Source organism: Eublepharis macularius, chromosome 1 (genome assembly GCF_028583425.1).
Source record: "Eublepharis macularius isolate TG4126 chromosome 1, MPM_Emac_v1.0, whole genome shotgun sequence".
Classification (NCBI taxonomy): Eukaryota; Metazoa; Chordata; class Lepidosauria; order Squamata; family Eublepharidae; genus Eublepharis; species Eublepharis macularius.
The window spans coordinates 135170229-135189079 of NC_072790.1; the positions used below are offsets into that span (position 1 = coordinate 135170229).

The 18851-nt window shown below is 45.2% G+C and overlaps 1 protein-coding gene across 1 annotated transcript in view; it reads left to right on the top strand.

Moving 5' to 3' along the window:
• The first annotated feature begins 1003 nt into the window (after nt 1-1003).
• FNDC1 (fibronectin type III domain containing 1) overlaps nt 1004-18851 on the top strand; it is a 152121-nt gene continuing 134273 nt past the window's right edge. The window contains exon 1 of the mRNA XM_054978357.1: nt 1004-1216. Coding sequence (XP_054834332.1) covers nt 1117-1216 — 100 coding nt within the window. The 5' untranslated portion in view covers nt 1004-1116. The remainder of the gene's footprint in view (nt 1217-18851) is intronic.

Consider the following 18851-nt stretch of genomic DNA (forward strand, 5'->3'; position numbering starts at 1 on the left):
AGGGCAATGAATACTGTTTATTAGTACTTTTAATAGTTGTATGTAAGAGGATAGCTTATCCTGTCATTTTTATTCAGAGGAGATTGACATAGCCTCTTCCTTCCAAAATTTGGAACTGTAGACTATGCCTAAAGAAAACTAATAAAGGCTATTACATATTAAAGTGGAGGAGAGGATTGGCACATGCCACTTCCAAATATTTAATTCTCAAGTACAAGAATGTCTTCACCTCAATAGATACATTTAATCGGTGTCTTTGACTCCTCTCTTTTTAAAACATGACTTCCTATTTGACTTCTATACAAGTGACAGATTTATACATTACGAGCATTAAATGTATGCTTAGTGAGTCATAAAGCCTATGATATGTTTTGGGGAAGGTGTCTTACCCAGAGTGACCAATTGTAAAAAGACAAGGCATTTTGATTTTTTTAGTTTATTAAAATGTGTTTTATAGGCAGATCATATTTTAAGTTCAGTGCATCTCATGGTCACTACAGTAATTCCTCATCAGAGTAAAAAGTCTTCAGCATTCAATCAGTTTTACAGAAACAGGTGGTAGGCTGAGAAGATAAAATTCTGGAGTATACTATTTTATACTACAGGTGAGAGACTGAATAGTTGAATGCTTTCCTCTATTAAAAACAAGTGTCCTGAATGCAGAAAACCAACACACCGAGGTGGAAAGATTAATAATACCTTCTTCTATTTCTTACCCCTTCAGGAATGCCTTTGTTTAGATGTGAGAAACATTCAAAATATCACCCCCTTCTGCCATTTAAAGTGGTACAATCCACACTTCTACCCACCATTTATCATTACGCTTTTTGATCTCTACCCGCTGGCTGTTGTTGTTGCAATGTTGCTGCTGGCCAGTAGGAGGAGACAGAGGGACGGGAAGCTCAGGAGCGCGGAGGACGCGCTATAGCGGCAACAGCAAACTGGCGCTGAGGAGATGCGACAAGCTTTGACGGAGCGTGCTTGATCTCTGCAAGTAAGGCTGTAGAGGAGGTGCGGAGTGAGACGACGCCTGCTGCGCGTGGCTTGTAGCTGCGGAGCTTCCTCCTGCCTCTCCCACTCCTCCAGCCGCGGCTGAGCTTGTCGCGCACCGGCTCCATGGCTGCTGCCGCTCCAGCCCCGCGGATCCCGTGGCTCTCCTGGGCGCTTCTTTTACTCCTAGCCGCTCTGCTTCACTCCGCCTCCCCAGCTGCACCAGGTACAGTCGCTTTTCTCATTATTTCTCGGGGGAGGGGGAGTATTGATCACATCTCCCCATAACTTCCATATGCCAGGGAGACGGCTCAGAAAAGGGGCGCGGGGGGAGGGCACGCTCCATGGTTGGTTTCTAAATCTGATGATGCAAGCCGCTACCTTTAACCATGACCCCCCCTCCCCCATTTAGTGTAATAAACGAACGGGGTGGTAAACTGAGTCCCCTCTTCTCGATAATGATTGTAAACTTTGTTGGGTTAGGAATCTTTTCTCGCTTGTGTTCTGCCTTTAAAAACGGTTATGTAGTAGTGTGTGTGTGCGTGTGAGAGATGTGAGAATATAGCTTCCCTCCTCCAGTACCTTTTTCTGTGAGAAAAAAATGTAGTTAAACTATCTTATGAATAAAAGTGTTTCCTTACATAAAAAACCCCCAGAGCCTAAGTACATCTCCCTCCTTGGAATCTAGGTCCCATTTGCAGCCCATGAAGTTAGACGCTGGTTGGAGTCTCTGGGCCCTAACTTGGTTTGTTTACAACTTTTCAAAACTTTTGGAATCAACGGGGCCACCCCAGTCCTCCATCTGCAAACCCCCTTGGCTCTGTGCTTCCACCTGCACAATGGTTAACTTGGAAGTAGGCACGCATCAGTTCAGGCAGAAAATGTGGTTGCAGGGAAGAAGGGAGATGAATGTTAGTATTACGATCTGGATGCATAAGAGAAATAACTTGACATGACCAGTTGAGGAGGATCTTGTGGCAGTGGCCATTGCAGAGAGCTATTTTCCTGGGCTTCGGTTTTGATTTTGTGTATGATGTCTTTCCTTACTGCTTTCTCCTTATCCCAAGTCTGTGTGTTTTTATATACCATTTTGCCTTGCAGGAATGGAAGGAGTAGCTGTATGTGTTGCTACAAGTCAAACTTGCAGCCAAGTGCAGGAATTCTGAAAGCAAAGCTTGCCCACAGGGGCAGTTCCTTGACAGCAATCATTGATGTAATTGTCAAGATGAAGGTCTGAAGGCTGCAGTTCAAGCAAGTTCCACTGCAATCAGTGAGACGTATTTCCAGAAGAATAAGTGCAGGCTTTTGGGGCCAGGGATAGAAAACAAAAACCCTCCTCATGATCTGTTTCTTTTGGAAATGTGTAGCAGGACGTAGGTTTCTAGGGAGTGACTGCTGGAGCTCTGTAGTATAATGTGGAATGTCCTGTTCAGAGAGCCTATGGCTAAAACACCTGTAACTCTTTCAAAGATCTTTTCTTCCTTCCTCTAGGCTCCTGATGCTTTTCTGGAATCAGGTTTGTTTGCGGTGGCTTGCAAACTCTTGTTGCGTTTTCCACTGTTCACTTTCGTCTCTGCCCCCTCCTATTCACTCTGTAGCCTATAAATCACTCCAGAGATGGAATGTTTTGGCTGGATACACTGGAGTCTACAGCCTTACACCGAGGCTAAGCCCAGCCACATTAACACAAGATTTATGGGCAGAACAAAGATAAAATATTCTCAGCAAAATCTATCAGATGAGTTTCATCTTTGCTTTGGAGAGGAGAAGTCATGGGATTTAGGAGTCTGATTAATGTGCTTGGTGTAAAATATTTGCTGGCATCCAGAAGAATCAGTCTATCATAAGGCTTAAAGTAACTTCAACACTGAAGCAGTCATTGGGATTCGGAAAGATGGGCAATTTAAGTCTTCCAGTGAAAGGGAATTCATGAAGCAGCATCCTGGATTTTACTGTCTGCCCTCTTTGTTGTGTTTAAGGCTCCCCTGTGTAGTTTTTGTTGCTCTAAAACTTGTCCTTCACTTTCACTGATGAGAGTGTAAATGCTTCATTCCCATCCAAGTGTAGACTTAATCCTTCATTGGACATGCCATCATTGCTCATCAGGTTTCCTTCTCCTCACAATGTATAAAGCACAATAAGATGGCTGAGATAGCTTAGACTTGAGGCCAGCAGGTAGACAGTTTTGCATTTAAGTAGGAAGTGGGACATGGAGTGCTACGTGGCCTTTTAGTTGGATCCAACTGTTATTCTGTGACTGACTTGTGACTTGGAGCTCAGATGGTGGCTTGAGGTGACATCCTAAGCAGAGGATGTTTGGCTTCAGTGAATGTAAGATGGTGTAGCTGTGCTTAGGTTGACACTGTTACTGGTACAATCCCAGTACTGGGACAAGAGAGGACCAGTTTAGTCCCAGCACTGTGTCAAAACACACAATGCTGCCTATATAGTTATGTGAGACTAGGAAAATAACATGAGCAGGTTTTTAATTACGATATATTCCCCAAACATATAATGATTTTCCTTTGCTCTTGGGATTCTGACTGTGCAACTGTTAAGGGTTTATGTTAGAACCATTTTCACAGAAACTTCCTGAGCAGAACCAAACTTTTGGAAGTTGGAAAAGTCTGTGTGCTTCTGACACCACATGAAATCAGAAATTGTTAACAATACATTGATCCATATGACTATATAAATGTTTTAATGTTGATTTTAAGCATTCCAGGAAATCTGTTTTCTGTTCTTGGGAATCACCTGCAGATTAATGAAAGTGCCTTTAGTTCCCCTCCACCCTTTTGACCAATGAAATACTATTAATGATCAAGATTGTTGCCATTTTTTCTGACATGGCTTCTGTGCTTTGAACAGCTGTAGGACAGACAAAAGTCCAGCATGGATATGCAGTGATGAAGAAAGCAGTCCCCATGAATTGTTGCTTTTCTTGCAACAACAGTTGGGGCCAAACTAGCTGCAGTGCTAGAGATCAGTGAACTGGCCCTGCCCAATGTTTTTAAAAAGGGAAACAGCAGCCACTCATGGCCCTGGGTCACATTCATTCGTTCTTCTCATTCTGTGCCACATCTCCGAAATAAAGCTGCCCAAGGCAGCCCACAATGCAGTAAAACAATATAAAGCCAAGCAATTGAAACAACTAAAATGCAGCTGATCAATAGAGAAACCAGACCAGCATCAATTTAAATGACTCAAACCAGCAAAAAACCCCTAAACCAAGTCAATAAGAAAAGACCATCAACATCTAAGCATATCAACATAAAACAATGCAGGGTAGTATATAGGTTATAAAAGATAACAACGTATGGGTAAAGCAACTAAAAGGTAGTTAGGAAAAAACTGGCAACCAGGATGGTGGTTGGAGAAGCAGGCCCTTCAGTTACCTTGGTCCTCAGTCATTTTAGGGCATTAAATGTAAGAATCAGCACTTTGAATGCTGTCTGGAATTCTGTCTACAAACAAATAAGTTAACTTTCTGTAGGGAGTGTTTGTGTGTATTTGTTTTATAAACAACCACCAATGATAGCCTGGCTACTGGAAAGTATAGTAATTGAAGCATATGAACAGTCTTCAAACAGGCCCACATATAGCACATTATAGTGATCTTAGTTGTACTGACCCATCTTTGAGTATTGCGCTATCATACAAGTATGATTAAACTGTCGGATTAGGAACTGAGAGACCCATATTTGAAGCTCCACTGTGTCATGGAAACTTACTGGGTGACCTCTGGCCAGTCACACTTTCTTAGCTCAACCTACCATACAGGGTTGTTGTGAGTATAAAATTGAGGAGAGGAGAATGATGTAAGCCACTTTTGATCCCCGTTGAGGAGAAAAGTGGCATATAAATGGAGTAAATTAATAAATCTGTGCTATAGCAGTCATTTGCAACTGGCTTATCCTGTGTGGACAAGCCATTCAAGCTGCAAATAGGGTTGCAGATCTCCCCGCTGTCCAGTTGAGTGGTGGCGGGAGGCAGAGGGTGCGAGTGGGGGATCCCCCACCACCAGGGGACTTGGCAGCCCTAGCTGCAAATGATCACTATAACACACTGATAGTGCAGTATCCAACAATGTATGGATGCAGCCCTGCATATGATCAGAGCGTGGCCAAATTTCTCTTTTTAAGTAACAGAGGCAGCTGGTGCACCAGCCAAAGTTGCTAAAAGTCATTGTGTGCTATGAAGGAAACCAGAGAAAGGGGTCATAATAGGAGGGGAAGGCTGTTTAATCTTCCCCTCCCCCCAGAGTCTCACCAACAAAAGCCACCACCAGCTCTTATCAGCTCTAAAGGAACAAAAACAGGCACTGCCAGAAGAAAAAAGTGCAACCAAGACAGAGGTTTGGGGTGAGGGAAGCCTGTATCTTTTTACACAGGTCATGACATTATTTAACATGTGCTTTGAATGTGATTGTTACTGAAGGAAGTTCTTCTGCAGTCCTGCTTTGTGGCAAAGAGCAGCACGTGGTGCGTGTCAGTCATTAAATCATCTTTTGCAGCTGGATTTATCTTCATATCAGGAAGCTCCATCCCACGCTCATCACCTCTCTTCTTTTGCTCCAGGGCTCCTTTTCCTGTATCTGACTGTTCTCTGTGCTGAAACAACAGTGTATAGTTTGACAGTGCCATACGGTTTGGCTGCTACAGCTTTTCTGCTTCCTCTCTGTGAAATAAAAGCTTTTTGTAAGAATGAAAAGCAGGAGCTACTGTGGTGAACAGTGCCGTTGGGAATACAGATTAGTGTAGTTGATTCTTTTTGAATTAAAGTTCACTGACTTTTGCAGACCATGGTGGCTTCTGTTAGAGCCCTCCACCCCACCCGCCAGTGTTTAGGTCTGTGCAAGTCCCACTGATGTGAGTAAAATCAGTAAAATACATGAAGATTGTACAGGGCTTAGGGTTCGTAACTTTTTTAAAAAAAATCTGTAGTAGCAAAGAATGTGGTTTTGGGAGTGCATACTGGTTACCTTTTCCCATGCAGGGAGACAGTTCTCTAGAGGGTGTTTTTGACAGGGGACAATAGCCTAATCTGCCTCACAGTGTTGTTGTGAGGATAAAATCGAGGAGGGGGAAATTATATGAGCCACTTTGGGTTTCCACTTGGGACAAAGATGGGGTATAAATGAACTAAATAAATAATAAAGGGGGGAATCAGAAGATGATCTCGATTATTTATTTATTTAGAAAATGTTTATGCCACCTCTTCAGAGACCTGCTCAGTGTGGCTTAGAGTGAAACCATACAATAAAACCATACAGTCATTAAAACACATACAGCATGCATACAAGAAACAACATTAAAAATCCAAGCATTAAAAACAAGCCATTAAATGTAGAAGACAGTCTTCTGTTTACAGCAGACCATCAACACAATTTTAAAAGATCAGTCCCTTAGTGATAAAAGAGTGGGTAAAAAGAAATGTTTTGGCCTTGTGAGTAAAAGAGATTTGGGCTAGGTACCAGGTAAATCTCAAGGTGAAGGGCATTCCACAGGTTAGGTGCCACTTCTGAAAAAGCCCTCACCTTTGCATATTTTTCCCATATAGGGGCTGGCAACCAGTGAGAGATGGAGGGGTAGGTATTGGGGGAATTAAGTTGCATCATACCTAGAAGTGATATGATGCAGACAGAACACTCTAGGACTCAGTAAAACCATAAAGAGTCCAGTAGCACCTTTAAGACTAACCAATTTTATTGTAGCATAAGCTTTCGAGAATCAAGTTCTCTTCGTCAGATGCATGGTACAGAAACTGGTCATATATTTGACCAGTTTCTGTACCATGCATCTGACGAAGAGAACTTGATTCTCGAAAGCTTATGCTACAATAAAATTGGTTAGTCTTAAAGGTGCTACTGGACTCTTTTTGATTTTGCTACCACAGACTAACACGGCTAACTCCTCTGCATCTATGACCAAGTAAAACCATAGAGTTTTGTCCAAATCCAGTGTTTTGTCACTTTAGTGATGTGGTATCACTTCCAGGTATTTGTCAGAAGTGGTGTGCCATTGGCACAACACTGCTTCTTGGACCATTTCTTTCCTTTGCCAGTTAGCATCATTGGCCATCTAAGGCTAGTTTAGTCCTAGAACTGTATGTGACATGAGAAATGAATGACTGGGTCATCCAGCTATTTTCTTTCTTTTAAAAAAATGAAATATAGGCAAAGACAAATATGGTGTAGTTGTGTATATATATATGTGTGTGTAACCCTGCAACCTCTTTTTCCGAACAAGATACCTTCCTGATGCTATTTGCCTATGACTGTATGGTGCTGTAAACTGTAAATTGTTAACTATTTGATTTTTGCATGGTGAAAGTTTCTCACCCCTGAAGAGGTTGCTGCTACGAATCGGACTCAAGCTGGTGCTGTATGTTGGGTGACGCGAGTCTGCAGTTGGCGCCCCGCCTTCACCGGCTCCACCTGTAATTAAACACAGAGATATACATGAATATATTCAGACTTTTCTAACACTTAACGTGTAATTCCTTTTGGAAGCTTACCTGTGGGATGTCTTCCTATATGAACTTTTGCTGCACCTAGATAATTGTCTTACTTGTATATTTACTGGACGCCTTCTTATTCTAGAGTATTCCTTATTGGTTTGTTTACAGTGGTTGTGAATTCTTGACTTATAGGAGAGATCTTTGCTCCAGAATACACTGATTTGACTTCCTTTATTTATGTCTTGATTTTTTGTATTCATCCTACTCATGTGGTTTCACTCCTATTTTGTAAACTTTGAGTAAGCACCTCTAATTTTTGTATCATGGGAGAAAATGGCAAATTCTGTGTAATGAGCAATTTGGCCCTAAAGGTTTATAAAATAGCAGGTGAACCTAATATAGGTCTTATATGTATCTCTTTCCAGCCAAGATCAAAAGAATGTGAGTCTCCGACCTTACTCCACTCTCTCTGCCTCATTGTGCTTTCCCTCTGTAGAAAGTAGTGTGGGAACCTGTGCTCACTTGTACCTGGGATCTCCCTGAATTTACCATCTGTTACCCTCTCTGGCTGATGGTGTGTTTGAGGAGATCTCAGGACAGGTACAGATCGACTTGGTGTTGCGCAGGAGCAGCATATCGCACTCCCTTTGGGGCAGAACACGGCAAGTGTGCATGGGGAATAGGTCAAGAACACTCACAGATCTGAGGCTCACTGTCTTCTGATGCCAAATAGAGAGGTGGGCAGTCATACAAAATTCAAGTAATATTCTCTATTAAATCCTTAGGAGATTGGAGCACTTGACTTATTTTTGAGTTAATTGTCCTCAAATAAATAAATAACATTCGATTTATATACCACCCTTCAGGATGACTTAATACCCCCTCAGAGCGGTTTACAAAGTATGCTGTTATTATCCCTACAACAAAACACCCTGTGAGGTGGGTGGGGCTGAGAGCTAGAAGCTATGGCTGACCTAAGGTCACCCAGCTGGCTTCGAGGGGAGGAGTGAGGAATCAAACCCGGTTCTCCAGAGTCCTGCGCTCTTAACCACTACACCAAACTGAGTCAGCTTCAATTTCCCATATGTATGTATTGGTCCGCTCTTGAGCTCCTTCATGATCATGGTAGTGTGTAATGAATGTGCATTTCATTTCCTGGGAAGAATCAAAGACCTTTCTTTCAACAAGCTAGTCTGTTGACAAGCAGTTGCTCTTGCAAACAGTAATATTGTGTGGCTGGGAAAATGTGGCTCTTTTGCACTCTGGCTAGAATGGATAATAGCAATAGTGAGTAGTGTGGAATGTGGTTTTGTGAGCATCATACATATTTACTGAAAAGTATTCATTCATCCTTAGTGATAAACCACAACATCTTCTCCCACTTGTGCTGTTTGAGACATTTATATTTTTCTTCTTTAGAGATTGAGCATACAGCTGTGATCTTAAGGGCCTTTATGCATACACTGCTAGAATGAGCTACTGCTTTTGGCAACTTTTCTCTCCCTTTCTCTCTTAAACAAAAATAATATAATAATTCTTCAGAGACTGCCCACGTTCTCCTTGCAACAAGCAATTCTTTTGTGGGTGCTGTGCTGCCAGTACACCAGTGAGGTTAGCAGAAATATAGTGCTGAAATTATTCCCACCAGATCTTATTCTTTTCATCTTTGAACTCCTCTGAAGCACTGGAGCATTATTTGGAGCTTAAATTCTTATGGATAATATTTAATAACATCCAGATTGTTTAGGGGAGAAAGGTATGGGAGCCCAAGAGCGGTACAGCTTGTGGTGATCTCCAATGAACTATGGTTGCTAAGTGAATAGAATTTTAAATGGAGATCTGAGTTCTGGGTTCAAATCCTGTTGTTTGGTATCCTTATGGCACATCACTACAGCCCTGTTCAGATGTTTCTTTGTGATCTGCTGACAATGCCCCCTACCTTATCACTTGAAGTTCCGAACAGCACCCTGTGTCCATACACTCGTATGCAAAGATGCTTCCAGGTGGTTGGGAAACCTGTAAAAGGCACATGTGCAAGGCATATATACCATATACTTATATGAATATAGGGCTGTACTCAGACCTTCCACTGAATGCATGGAGATTGGGAGCAAGGCCAGCAGGTGTCATCCTCCTCCTTTCAGAATATGCATGCCCAAACAGGCTAGAGTCTCTGTCTTGGATACTATTTCTTTTCTCTATTTCTGCAGTGCTATACTCAGTTGCAGAGGTAGTGCTCCACTGTAGAGCATGCTTGTCCTCTTCTTGGTGTTTTCTGCTCATTGCAAGATGCTGGTCTTGTATTTGTGGGCAGTGCCTAGTGCTGGCAGAATTCTCTCCACAATGTAAGACAGCACTGTGGAAACGAAAGGTTTAGAATCCAAGTCTCTGTTCAGTTCCTAATAGTTAATTAAGAGACTGTTATAAAGGTGGTTGTACAGATGAATGATGTCTGTTCAAAATCCCCTGCAATGACTTTGTTCACTGACTCTATTATAAGCCAAGGACTTGTTTTCCAAAAACCTTACCACCTCTCATCTATCTCTTTTGGTTGCACTCTTCTACAAACTCATATTTTAAGCAGCCCAGTAGGAAATAGTAAGTACTCACCCACCCTATTTCTGTAAGAATGTTGGGACTGTGACCTGTGTTATAGATCACTTGCCAGTCCTGCTGAGTCAAAATCGAGGGAGTGAACTGATGCAGAATTTTACTGCATGTAAAATTATATTCCAGCTAAAGCCCTTGTGCAGTTATGGCTACTGTGGTAAACTGTACTCAGGGCTAGGAAGTGGGTTCCAGTATGGAGTACTGAGATAAAAGAGTCATGTTTCTAGCTGGGAGCCTAAGCAGTTACTGCTTGTTGTGCGTATGTTATGGGTTCCTGGGGTGTGGGTCTGTGTATCACCCCAGCCTCCAAGGCACAGGTTGTTTAAGCTAACCATATGAGGCTGTCTGTTGGAGGTTGACTGGACCTTATGAGGAGCTGTTCCCAGAAAGCTCATTTGGGAAAAGCACTAGACTCAGATATTTAAGTTAAGGTTGGATTCTCTTGGCCCAAGGGGGAGTGTTTAACCCTTGCGAGGAGGGGGAGATATTCTTGTTTTTGGATGTTCTGGCTTTTGTACAAAGGGATCACGGTAAGCCCTGTATATGGAATTGATTTCCCTGCTTGTGCGGGAAGGGTGGAATAAAAGTCAAAAGTAATAAATAAATAAATCTGGACTAATAAATGTTTGTGCCACGTATCTCACATGGCAGTTATAAAACCTCAGGGAGAACAGTTAGAAAACACCCAACATCAAAACAAGTTCTGTTAATGTTACTGATTTATAAATACTGTTTTCTAAGGAGCTAAGTTTGCACAGGGGCTTAAGTTTTTGCGTGCCCCAGAAATGAAGGGCATTTATTGCCATATTAATTGTGCTGTCATATTCTAGGAAGAAACATTTACTTGTAGTGGGACAATTTAAAATGGAATTGGATGATTTTATTTTACACAATATTTCTGGAATCCCCTCGCTTGGTTTTAAAAAATGCTCATGCGATTCTTTGATCACATAGTTGTGGTATCAAGCTTAATGAGAATAGCTTCAGTTTTGTACTGCCACACATGTGCATGTTCCACAGATTTTAGTTGGATTTTAAAAATGAGTTGAGTGAAGGTCACAACCTAGTATTGCTTTAGCAGAATAAGTAATTTACACATGAATAGCTGAAAGGTCATTGGTAGCATGGCCAGGTTTTGATTGATTGAAAAAAATGGCTCTTTGGGTTAGGGTAAAGGGGTAGAATCAAGACACGTGATGGCTGGGGAAGTACATGACTGTTTGGAGGCAGAACCTACAGTATCTGGTGAACCAGGGGAAAAGCGAGTAGGTTGTGGGAGGAGCCTGGAAGAATCTGGAGTTACTGTTTTTTTTACTTCAATGCCGGTTATCTAGCAGATGATGATTGGTCAGATCAGTAAATTGGTACTGGCTGGCAGCATTAATTGTCTCACTAGCTTTGCTCCCTTTCAGACCAAATGGCTTGATGAACTTATTGCATAGGAACAGAGAGATAAAGAAATAGAGGGTTCTGTGGCCCTCAAAACTGGCCTTTGGGATGTTACTAAAGTGCTTATTTGCAGCACTGCCTGAGGTGAGGCAGGGAAAGACAACTACTGCAGCTGTGCTTATGCTGGAACAAAAGATTAAGTCCCAGTATTTGTACCAGGGATTTAATTGTGTTGTGCATCTGGTGTTGGGGCCCTTGAAATGTATCACTTGTGCTTTTCAGAACAGAAGTTCTGGCTCTGTGTTCTTATCAGGGTGAGGGTAATGAATGTTCTCATGGAGTTCCCATTCCTTGACTTACAATTCACATCAAAATATAATTGTTATTACTAAGATTACTGCAGATTAACATTAAAGCCCAATCATGACAACACTGTTCAAAGATAGTAGTGCTTTTTAAAACAAGAGCTTGAATTAAAGAGTTTGCCTAAGTGTGTTCAGCCACACAATACAATGTTTTTCTTCATGATCAAACATCAGTTTTTTACACTGTTAACTTACTGGGCAGAACAATTGATTCCAATTATATAACCAGTTAGTTTATGTAACTTTCTTTTTGCCTGGGCTGAAAATTTGTAATCACACAGTATTTCAGAATGAATATTTCAGTGCTGAACTGTCTTGTTTTGGGTGTTGTTGTTTTTAACTTACAAAAATCATGTGGTCTTTCCAAGTAAAAACAGGGGCCTTCTTGAGAGGTGGAATGTGCCTGTGTGAGGGGGGAATGGATGCAGTTCCATTAGCACCGCCATGTGGTGATGACATAATTACAGAATTCAGGCTGGAATGTTTTGCCTGCTGTTTCATCGGCTGTGCCAATGCAGATTTCCCAGTGCATGCAGTAGGATGGTTTGAGACTGGGAAAGGCCATTGAGGAGGGAAAAGGTGTTTTTTCCCCAGAATAATTATTTGTGTGAGTGAGTGGAACTGGGGATAGGGCAAGATTTACTTAATTTATTCCATAGTAACTTGCAGAAGTCTAAAGCCTTTTTGAAGCTTAGGAAAAGAATCCTGCCCAAAACATGTTGCTGGCTTGTGTTTGTTCTTAGTGGGACTAGTTATATTGTGTAAAGTTAAGCAGATGCTGTATTTGCAAGAGTGAAGCTCTTATTTCATTTTGAATTTTGTTGTTTTGATTTATAGTGTGCTTTATGCAAAGGTCAAGATGTGTGGGAATAATATATACACAGAGGGAGGTTCCAAAGACTCAAAAGATTTAAGAAGGGAGCATTGTGCCTGCGTTGCCACTAGATGTCTCAGATCCTACAGCAACATGGTTGAACAGTCTGTTAAATCTTGTCTTCTAGCACAAGTTTCTCTTGTCTGAATATTAAGCAGAAGTATCTGCCAACGGGTAATATTCCAAGCATTGTAATGAAGAACAGACCCTCCTCAAAATGTTCTCTTCCACTGAAAAGATCAGTGTTCACAATTATAAGAATGACATTATATGCAGACGAGCCATATATGGTGCATTTTTAAAAAAAAAATCCCTGAAAAGAATCTATATTCTAACACCTTCTGTGAAAACATCTAAAAACTGATGTAGGAGAAGTGTGCTATTTAAATTGAAGTAATTAGGAGTTAAACTCTACATTCTGAAGAATGTAAAGATCAGAGCTGATATGAAATGAATCATGGAGTTGGAAGAGGTCTTACAGACCATCTAGTCCAACACCCCCCCCCCCCGCCCAATGCAGGAACAACCTAAAGCATCCCTGAAAAGTATTCATCCAGCCACTCCTTGAAGACTGCCAATGAGGGGGAACTCACCACATTCCTAGGCCACTAATTTCATGATTGAACTACTCTTAACATGAAAAAGTTTTTCTTAATGTCCAGCCTTGGTACCTTCCTTCCTGTAGTTTAAACCCAGGGCTCATTTCGAGGGGGAACGCACAGGAACGCAGTTCCAGCAGTTCCCCAAAGAGATCACATGTCAGGTGGCCCCGCCCACCTGACTCTTGGCCATTTTGGGTCCGTTTCAGCCTGGATTGGGGCCAAAACAGCCCGGATCGGGCCTCTGACAGGTGGTGGATCACCCTCCCACTCAGCAGCGGGCCTGATCCTGACCATTTTGGGCCCCTTTTTGGCCATTTTTGACCCCTTTTTGCCATTTTGGGCCCAATTTCGTCCCTGAATGGCCAGGATTGGGTCCAAAACAGCCAGGATAGGTGATGCCAGGGGGTGTGGCATATGCAAATCAGTTATGCCAATGACACACTTCTGGTGATGGCAAAGGGCGTGGTATATGCGAATGGTTATGCTAATGAGTTATTCTAATGAGTTTCTCCAACTTTTTCTATGAAATGACCCTTGTTTAAACCCATTGTTTTGAGTCCTATCCTCTGCTACCAATGGGAACAGCTCCCTTCCCCCCTCTAAATGACAGCCTTTTAAATAGTTAAAAAGAGCAATCATATCTCCCCTCAACCTCTTCTTCTCCAAAGGCTAATTCTGCACACATTGGATAATGCACTTCCAATCCTCTTTATAGATAATTTGGAATGGATTTTTTCGTGTGCGGAACAAAAAATCCACCTCAAACGATTGATAAAGTGCATTGAAAGTGCATTATCCAACGTGTGCGGAATCAGCCAAACTGAACATTCCCAGGTCCCTCAGTCTTTCCTCTTAGGGCTTGGTCTCCAGGCCCCTGATTAGATTATCCTGGTTGCTCTCTTCTGCATCCGTTCCAATTTGTCAACATCCTTTTAAAGTGAGGCCTACAGAATGGCACACAATATTCCAGGTGGGGCCTGACCAACACAGTATATAGTGGGATAATGACATCCTGTGATTTGGCTGTTATGCCTATGTTAATACACCTCAAGTTTGTGTTTGCCTTTTTTGCTGCTTCATCACACTGACTGCTCACTTTGAGCTTCCCATCCACCTGTATCCCAAGATTTTGTTCTCCCACACACTGCTACCCAGAAGTGTATCCCTCATCCAGTATGCATGCTTTGCATTTTTGTTACCCCAGTGGAGAACCTGGCACTTACCCATGTTAACTGCGTAGTCCATCTGGCTGTGGCACAGTGGCAGAGTTTGAATACATAATGTCCCAAGTAAAAGTCCTGGCATCTCCAGTTAAACATGGATATGTTGTAGTAGGTGATGGGAAAAGTAAGTGGTAGGGGAAGTAAGATATTGATTGGTAGGGGAAGTAAGATATACGTTCACTCATGAATCTGGTTTCATTAGAATGTTGTTTTTATCTTTCAACACCAAAAAAAAAGTTAATGTGCTAGACTTTCTTCACTTCAGTATCTTGAACTTCAAGGTTTAACATTAGTGACTTCATTATCTGAATGCATCAGGCTTTTTCTGGGGTGTTCACTTGTGAGTACACTTGCAGTGAGGAAGTGGTGGAGAGTTCTCAGCCAATGACCTGTTTCTCCAAGGAAAAGACAGGAGCAAAGAAGGTATGTTAACGAAGAGGTACCTGCAGGACTAGGAATATGTTTAGAAAAGGTATATTTATTTCAAACCAGTAGGTGTTATAAACACTTAAGTTTATGAACCGCGTTTCCAGAGAAAGAGATTTTCCATTTGCCTTTTTTAGGCCCTTCTTTATAGTATCCTCATTTGTGTTTGCCACTGCTTATAAAGAGAGAATTTTAACAGTGAACTGACATATCCAGTGTTCCTACCATTGACAAAGTTACGTCTGTAAAACCTCATGATTTTTGCTGTTCATCTTCGTTCTTCTGTGCCTCCACACATGGGGACTGCGCAGGCGCAGGCCAGCCGCCGGAGAATTTTCTAGAGCTTCCATGGCTCCGAAGGGGCCGTTTGTCGCGCGCCTCAGCGACCGTTTTCCCGCCCAAACGGTCACGTGATCCTCCAGCGACCAACGGCCCCTTCCCTCAGTTCTCTTCTTGCCGCCGCTTGGAGAGAACGTGAGCTTCGTTGCTCTGTGCTTTTTTGTGCTTCGTGCTTTATTCTGACTGATTGCTTGGCTTTTGACTTCGGACTTCGTGACCTCGACTATTCTTCGGATCTCCTTTTGGACTTTGTTGTGGACTCGGTAATTTGACTCGGACTGTTTTTGACCTTCCTTTCGCGTGCCCCTGAAGATGGCCTCAAAGGCTCTCTTCAAGCATTGTCTCCAATGCCACACGAAAAAGGCCAAGACCGATGGCCATGAACTGTGCCTGTTCTGTTTGGGGGAGACCCATAATGTGACGGCCTGTAAGATTTGCCAGGGCTTCACCAGCAAGGCCCGGCAGGAGCGCAAGGCCCGACTGAACTCCTCCCTGTGGCAGAAGGTCATGTCCGGAGGCGCTCCGTTGCCCTCCTCCAAGGCCGGCCCAAGCCCCTCTGCCGAACGGCATTCAAGAGCTGGCTCAGTGGCCTCCGCGAGGTCGGGGTCGAAACCGCGTCCCCCGAGTACCTCGGCGTCGAGAGCGGCCTCTCCAGCGCAGGGACCGGTGCGGCCGCCCCGTAGCGCGTCATCTACCAGGTCGGATCCGAGACCAGCTTCGGAACCGAGGATCCTGGTACCGAGTCCCCGGTCGGAACCGACGACCGGTTCGATCCCGATCAAGGCGAAGAGGTCGAAGCCGAGGTCCCCTTCGAAGGCGAGGAGCGCGTCGGTTCCGAGGTCTTCTTCGGAACCAGCGAAGAAGAAGAAGAAGACCAAGCATCATCGGTCGCCGCGTCCCGCTCCTCAGGAGGAGGTCATCGTGCTTCCTCACACGCCTTCCCCTCATCTGGGCTCCCCGGAGCCAGAAGACATCTCCGTGCCGGTGCCGGATCCGATGGCCTTCGAGACGGTGCCCGCAGAGTTCTCGTCGGGGCCGGAGCCGAGCCCGCACCGTCGGAGCCGACCGTCGCTTGCCCTTCGGTCGCCGAGGCTGGAACCGAGCCCGTCTCCTCGTCGGAGCCGTCCGTCGCCTGCCCGTCTGTCTCCACCTCCGGTCGGTCGTGAGCGGCATGGTTCCGGGGACAGTGTCCGATCGGTCCGGTCCGCTGCGTCCCGGCATCGACAGGCTTCCTACCTCCCTTCGCCATACCGTTGCCAATGGGAGGGGGCACCTGCGGGCTTCTCCGTGTCGGAACCGAGGCCTTCGACATCGAGGTCGGCGTGGGCTCCCCCTCCGCTCCAGGTTCCGGAATCCCAGCTCGGTTCCGATGAGGAGGATGTGGAGAGCTTTGGCGGCTACCAGTCGGAGTCCTGGTCCGAACCATCGCCAGCTGAGGAGCTAGTGCCATCTGCGGACTCCCCATTCGAGGACCTCCGCATCTACGCCGACCAGATGGCAAGGATGGCCAAGGCTCTCGAGATGGACATCTCTTCGGCAGTTCCCCAGACCAAGGACAAGCTCCTCAAGCGTATCTATGGGGATAATCCGGCGTACGTTGGCTTTCCCATGCTCGAGGGTATTGAGGAGATTGTGGAGAAGGTGTGGCAGGTGCCCTGTGATCAACCTCCAACGTCCAAGCGCATCGAGCAGCTTTACAAGATCAAGCAGGGCACCTGGCCGGCGTTGGTGAAACACCCTCCACCTTCCTCCTTGGTCACAGAGGAGTTCAACCCCCGACGATCGGGTCACTCCTCGGTGCCTGCCGATAAAGAGGGCAAGAAGCTTGATGCCATGGGCAGGCGCCAGTACATCGTCGCTTCGCTGGGTCTGAGGATTGCCAACTACCAGACCATCATGGCAGGGTACCAGCTGTACCTATGGGAGAAGTTGGCATCCTATACCCGGGACCTCCCTCCTGAGCAGAAGGCTGTGGTGTCCCTGCTGCAAACAGAGGCTGTCCGGCTGTCTAAACAGCAAATGAACGCTGGGAGCCACGCTGCTGACACTGCTGCTAGGGGGATGGCGTCGGCGGTGGTCCTCAGGCGCCACTCTTGGTTGCGGTCGACGGCCCTGTCCCAAGAGGTGCGTTCCAGGGTGGAGAGCATGCCCTTTGAAGGGGACTCGCTGTTCTCCAAGTCCACCGACGAGACCCTGAAGAAGAAAAAGGAGGACAGGCAGACGGCGCGGTCCTTGGGTCTGGCTCCAGCAGACAAGCCCTCCTCCAGGTCACGGTACGCTCCCCGGTCTGGCCCTTACCATTATCAGGGCAGATACCAACATCAGCGGCCGGGCTACCAACAGTTTCCTGCCTACCAGCAGCGGCCTTACCCTCCCACACAACAGCAAAGGAGGCGTCGGCCCTTCAAGCCTCGTCAGGCACAGCAACCGGCCCAGCATAAGGACCAGCAGGGCGCCGGGAGGCAATACTGACGGGTCACGCCAGCCGTATCCCCGAACTTTTCGGACAGACTGAGTCCACTCCTCTCTGAGTGGGAGTCAATAACATCTGACTCATGGGTCTTAACAATTGTTGAACTGGGATACGGGCTGGAATTCGTTGAGCTGCCTAGATGCAGTTCACCCCTGACAGCTGTCAATAACACTATGGCCGAGCTGGATGCGGAGATCGTGTCGCTCTTGGCCAAGGGTGCTGTGGAAGAATTGCCCTATGAGGACTCTGTAAAGGGTTTCTTCTCTAGGTTCTTCCTGGTCCCTAAGAAGGATGGGGGCTTACGTCCCATTTTAGATCTGAGGGGCCTTAATGCCTTCCTCAAGGTGACCAAATTCAAAATGGTTACGTTGGCGGCTGTGATCGCCTTGCTGAAACAGGGAGATTGGTTTGCGGTTCTTGACTTAAAAGACGCATACTTTCACGTGGGCATACGGAAGGAGCACAGGAAATACCTGAGCTTTGTTTACCGGCAAAGGGTTTTCCGGTATAAGGTGCTCCCCTTTGGCCTGTCCACTGCCCCACGAGTGTTCACTAAATGTGTGGCCCCTGTGGTTTCCTTCCTGCGGGAAGAAGGCTGTACCATCTTTCCGTACCTCGATGACTGGCTCATCGTGGCTGAATCGGAGTCTAGGCTGGTGCAGGACATTGGCTTGGTACTTAGCACTTGCCAACGCCTGGGGCTCCTGGTGAACTTGGAGAAATCCAAGCTGGTGCCCAACTGCAGGGTGTCCTACATTGGTGCACTTTTAGACTCTGTGGAGGGTAAGGCCCTGCTCCCCTTGGAGAGGGCTCGGTCTCTAAGGGGTCTAGTGTCCATGTTTAAAAGGAACCGGTTCCAGTCTGTGCGCACTATCCAGTGCTTACTAGGGCATATGGCAGCGGCCACCTCTGTGGTGCCTTTCGCTAGGCTGCGTATGCGCCCCCTCCAGAACTGGTTTGTGCGGAGGTACGATGCTCTGTTGCACCCTCCGTCCCTCAAATTCTCTATCCCGAGGGTCATCCTCTCCTCCTTGGACTGGTGGCTGTCTGATGACAACTTGTTTAGAGGGACCCCTTTTGGGTATCAACACCATGACATCA